At 38.5% G+C, this 6,041-nt stretch overlaps 1 protein-coding gene across 1 annotated transcript in view; it reads left to right on the top strand.

The window, feature by feature from the left end:
• LOC103460800 (uncharacterized) overlaps window positions 1-6,041 on the top strand; it is a 48,591-nt gene that overhangs the window by 40,477 nt on the left and 2,073 nt on the right. Inside the window, exon 10 of the mRNA XM_017303480.1 lies at window positions 489-500. Coding sequence (XP_017158969.1) covers window positions 489-500 — 12 coding nt within the window. The remainder of the gene's footprint in view (window positions 1-488; window positions 501-6,041) is intronic.

Here is a 6,041-nt window from a genome sequence, read left to right as displayed (position 1 = left end):
GATAGTGGCATCTCGGAAAAGTCGCTTCACCTATGGGGTGGCCGTGTTAAAAAGGTTTGATGAGTCTGAACATAAACAAGAGAAGAAAATCACAGCTGATGGAAAGGAGTGGTGTAWGGACATTTTTAAAAAGCTGCTGGAAGAAGGTGAAGATRTGGGCTGGGATGAAACCAGAGATCATCTCCTTACTACAACAGGTCCAAAACAAACACAGATGAAAGTTAGATTATTTAGGACTGAAAAAAAAAATCCACAATATGTAGATGATTGGGGGGTGGAAGAAGTAGGTTCATTTATAGTTAAACTATGTGATTTTAAAATAAATCAAGAACGCAAAGTGAAAGTGGAAMTAAAGTTTGGCTRCACAGAGATWAGAGCAACAGGGACTGACTTGAGTACTGGAGAGAAAAAGTCACTTAAATTTGAGTTCAAGAAAGTCTAACTCATTTATAWTATCACACTGCAGCAGTTTACAGATGAAAAGGAAGAAATGTTTGAAGGTAGATTTCATACTACAGGCCATAATGCTTTTATCTTTTTTGTAATGAGTATCAGTTTGTTTTATGTTCAGGTTCACATTTTTAATTTTCACTTTTAGAAAACTAAGCACACATTTATTTGAGTATATTACATAGCATAAACCTGTTTTCTGTGTTCTGGAACTTTGCTTTTATCTTTGTCATATGCTTGCAGCAATGTATTAACAAACCTTGTGTAATAAGATGGTTAGTTGGGTGGTAAGAATGARACATGGTGGACCCAAGTTGCAGTGGAAAATGATGGTTAATGATGATTTAATGAACAAAAAATGAACAGAAATCCAGACACTGGTAGCACCAGAAGGCATGACGCAGTGACAATGACACAATAAAACTATGACATACGACCATACACGACAAGGATCCGACAGGGAAACCCTGACACCGGTGAGTATGAGGAGAGGAGATAATCAGGGGAACAAGACACAGATTGAAACAATAACATGGGGTCTAACTTAACCAAAAACACACACAGATATCCATATCCTCACACCTTGTTCCAAATATGACATTTGTAAAAAATTTGCCTCCATCCCAATTATGCCAATGGCACATTGGTGATAAGTTGTTCCTTTTACAGGCTTGGTTTTGACAAAGGGATTATCCACTTCTTTATTGACWGTTGGCTACTATGTATTACTAGTCAGTGATTCACATGGGAGGCTACCTTGTAATGTGCTTGCATGTATWTGTGCGTTTTAAGTCTTGTATTTCTTCGTTGGTTCCCAAAGTGTGGGTACCAACGAGTGTATGGAAGAATGGGAAAATAAAGTTACACATAATGTTTCACTGTAAAGATAATTTGTCGTTTGTTTTATTGCAAACTGAAGTGTGAAATAAACTTCAGTGGAGTTAGAAWATTCAATTCAAAATTGCCCAATTGATTTTTGTTTCTTTTTTGGGGAGATTTTATTGTAATTCATAGAGGGACCCAGAAAATCTTTGGGAACCACTGGATTTCCTTATGATTAACTGCTCACCTATCATGGTGTACTCCCTAAGACCCATAAGTAATGATTAAGTTATTGAACTTAATAACTTGTTAATTACTAAAGTAACATGCAGGACCGTGCAGAGACTTTTGGAGTGGCAAGGGCTCAAAGTTACTAAAGTGGCACATTGAACAAGATCTTAAAACACTGTACAACAACATAGCAACAACCCATATTAATCAAGAAGCTAATATTTAATAAGATCAAACTCATGTGGAGACAGTGCAAAGCAAATATAGTCTATGTTTGTGTTAGGTAAGCTATATTACTATCAAATATTAGGTGTTTTACCTTTCTAATGTTCTTGTCTTATTTGTTTTATTTGTTTAGTTACATTTTTTTGGAATGTTCCTGTATTGAAAAATTACTCTCCTGTTTCAGAAGGCCTCTCTRAAGAAGAGCAATGACAACAGCTTTCTGCAGTAATCATTCAGTGGAACATCCTGCTTTTTGACCTGTTAGATAGCTGTAAAACCATCGCCGTGAAGACATACAACTTGCTCTGTTTGACCCTGGGTCAAACTTTTTCAAATTAAAAGAGTTTAAAAATGGAGGGAGGGGCTGAGGAGTGGACCCAGCTGTCAGTGTGGGAGCCAAGAATAGAAGAAAGAACAGATAGAAAAAAAACAGAAAGCTATCCCATTATTTCTCACTGTCTTCAACGTAGAGCCTTTAAAACCACAAAATAAAATCTGAATCACTAGCGCAACAAGTCAGCGTCGGGCCGGGGGGCGGGGCCAATTACCGGGCCCCTAACGAATCACCGGGTCCCTTATGTGAATAACCTGCGCTGCTGGAAACTGTTTTGATTTTTACCCAGGAAGCACATCGGCTAAACCATGACTGAAACAGCCATTGGGACAGACTAGTATATATTTTATTGAGGGAAAGTAACTTTAACATTAAATACACCTTTCTCAACAGGCGGGGGAGGACTTTTTCTGTCTATAATCAGACATTTAAGCGACTTGAAASCATTCCTCCCTCCCTGGCACCTCCAGACCCGGGCGCTGGGTCCCTATAGCCCCCATCCGGGCCCCATAGCTCCGTGCCTGATCTGAATATTGTTCTATATAAACCCTAGTGCTTTAAATGTTATGTTTAAGTTATAATACCCCCCAGATATTAATTTTTTCTACTTGTTGGTTCTCCGTCACCCAGGACATGGCAAAACTAAAAAGGTTTAAAAATAAAGCAACTTAACAAGTTATAATTTAAATAGGCCATAACTTGTATTGGAAGCCATTTCAATAAATCAATGTTTATGAGGAATTTATTAAGAGCAGTTACTCATTAAAGTTTTTTTTATTTACAGCCTTAAAATTATGTAAAGGAGTAGCAGAGATACGATCAGTCAGACTGAACAAAACTCGTAAAGAAGCAACATTTAAGTTTTAGTTATATTTCTCAATAGGTTGCTTACTGAGAAAAACACATGTTTATGTGCACTACTAGTCATTTTAGGTCCTGCAGATTGAAAGTGGTTTAAAAACCAGCTCTGTAGCATGTTTATCTTTTCTTTCTCTACGCTAATACTGGACAGCATACCAGCGGAGCTCAGTCTCACACAGGTTTCAGTCTGAATGTTCAACAGGARACCGACCGTTGTCCCCTGAAAGAAAATGTTTCATCAGTTTTCCGGTGAAAAAAATTAGGAGGTATTGGAGGTTTTYGTCATCTTCTTAATTTTCTTGATCTACCAGATCCTCTCGATCATTTTCATCGGCTGGTTTTGTAGGAAGTGTAGAAGCTTAAATTGAATTTTTGTTCATTCAGATCTTTAGTATAAATTATGTTTACATTTCTTATGGTAACTTGTTTGTTTGGAGAAAAATAATTACAAGTTATATCTCTATTTCATACTAATTTGTTATATTGGATTACTAAGGTCTTCTTGTGGATTTGCATAGGTAATTGGAGTTGAGGATTTTAGGCTGTGGCCAGGCAGATTCAGTTGGGCTGTTGGAGTGGAGCCACACAGTTTTTTGACCTCTCGCTTTCTCTCTGTCTCTCTCTCTCTCGGAATGTTTTGTTTATTTTATTATTTTTGTGGAAAAGTAACATATGTATTGTTTTTATTTTTGAAGTAAACCGTTAACTTTTATCAAGAGGACTCAGTCTGGTTTTTTGTCGTTTTCGTTAGCAAGTGGACCRAAGGGGAAGGACGGAGAGCGTCAAGCTTATGGCTTCATTAGGTAGGAACCTACAGGAAGGACATCATCTGGTCCATGGACAGGACAGGTTTGAGGAGCTGAGGTCTGAGGTCAGATGCACCGCAGCGAGGCTCAGACAGACAGAAAGAGGAAAAGCAAATATAAATAGATTAGGGTTTGTTTTGCCATTTTCCTTGTTGTTTTCTATACATATACATTTATAAAGCTTGTTTGAACTTTTTATACGATTCTATAGTTTTAGTCATTTATTATCCATCCAGTATTATGGTTCCCGTTACTGGAACCGTTTGTCAGAGAAACCTGAGGGCTAATTGTTCGTACAGCTCTTAGAACTGCTTTTAGTATGAAAGGGTCCCTTATAAATAAAATTCATTGATTGATCCTTTTAAGATACACACATACGCACACGCGCACACCCCCCCCCCACACACACACACACGCACACACACACATACAATGAGATATAGTAATGGTATGCTGCGAGGTTAATGAGGAGAGMGCGTCAGTAACAGGTGATTAGCCTCTTTGACTTGAAGTAACATCGTTTGTCTTAGGAGTCAGCAGCACACACGGATAGGGGATACCACACTATCACTTTATTTTGCATCCTCACTTTGACCATACAAAGCCAGGTCTGCATGGCACTTACATTGTGCTTTCATACACAAAAAGTAACAGATGTTATTAAGTTGTGTGTGCAGGTGTGTGTGTTACAATTGTATAAGGATGAACTTGGTTTAAGTTTCATCATCTAAATTTAAACAATTAAAGATTAAAATCATAATAAAATATTTGGTTTGATGCACTTTGGGATAAATTACTGAATGGGGAGAGATTCCAGTGCATTCAGGTCAGCTTTGGTGCTTTGTAGTTCATTATTATCCACTGAAAAAGTTTGCATGGCTGCCTCATGTTTTTACGTTTGCATGTCTTTACGCAATTACACCATGTTCATTTTTAGACATCCAGAGTTGTCCGTAAAATATTGTGCTGCACATTTTTTGGTGCATATGCGCACTTTATACGAGTGTTTYCCAACCTTGATCTTCAAGGCTCTCTGCCATTTAGGTGTTTCCCTTGCTTCAGACCAGCTGATWCCAATTGATGGCTGATAAGGCACTTAATAAACTGCCTTCAGCTGAATCAGGAGTATTTAATCGGGGAAACATCTGTAAATGCAGGGCAGTGTGGCTTGAGGATGGTCAGGAAACACTGCTTTATACATGAGACCCTGTTATGATTCTGGTCCATCTTTTCCTCCTCAGCTTTCACTTCTGCAAGTTATGGATTTCCCTGTCTTGTCTTACCCACATCCGATACTCCACTGGCTTCTGTTTTCTGGACATGGCCCCTGTATCTACCTCTCGATTTCTGCCCTATATCTCGTCCCTGGATCTGTCAGCATCAGATTGCCGGTTTTGTGCCTGACCCCTTTCTGTGCCCTGACTTCTGATTTTCTCCTGACGCCTCATTAGTCTGCTTCCCTGGTTCTGACCCAGCCTTGGCCTCTTGACCTCTAAGTGCTGTTCTTTCATGGGATGATAACTTGCAACTAGACCACTGTGCTAGCAGTGTTTGTGCTCTGGATAGGTTCCCACCATCCAGCTGAGGTTTATGAACGACATAGCCACTGCCTACTCATCACAGTCCCCACAYATTCCTATTCTTAATAATATTCATTGTTTTACTCTTATTTGGTTGAACATTTGGGTCCTCAATTCTGAGCACTGCAGGCCCTTGATCTACTCTCTCTTCATATCTCTTCTGTTGCATAATGATCCCCTGGGGATGAGTTTCAAACTTCACACTCCAGCACAAACAGCAGATACAACAAACAGGATACKTTAAAGTGCAATAAACAAGGTGTATTAAGTCAACCTGTATAAACACAGTGAGAGTTTTATTCTTGAAAAATAATGAATGTATCTAATCTCTTAAAACAGTCTGACAATATCACAAGTGACCTTAATAAAAAAAATAATGTGACCAATACAAATGTAAAATTAACCTGAGCAAATAAATCTCTTTTAAAAATTAGACTGACGCTTTTGTATGTGAAACCAACCCTTCCTGTTTGAGCAGATAAACAGCTCCAGGGAGGTGGAGTTCACAGATTTAAAAAAAAAAGAGCTGTTAGCTCTCCCACTKGTATTCTGGTTTTCATTCTGACTTGTAGGACATGATTCTACAATGGGTGACTACAATGTTATWGCCATAGACTTTGGTACTGCTTACAGTGGATATACCTTCAATATCTCATCCAGAGAGAAAGAAAGTGATCCCATTTTAAAGAGATGGGGAGCAGAATATGCACTGGACACACCAAAGACTCCAAC

Source organism: Poecilia reticulata, unplaced genomic scaffold (genome assembly GCF_000633615.1).
Source record: "Poecilia reticulata strain Guanapo unplaced genomic scaffold, Guppy_female_1.0+MT scaffold_296, whole genome shotgun sequence".
Lineage (NCBI taxonomy): Eukaryota > Metazoa > Chordata > Actinopteri > Cyprinodontiformes > Poeciliidae > Poecilia > Poecilia reticulata.
The sequence above is the reverse complement of the archived record's forward strand: the minus strand, read 5'-3'. Positions and strand labels throughout refer to the sequence as shown.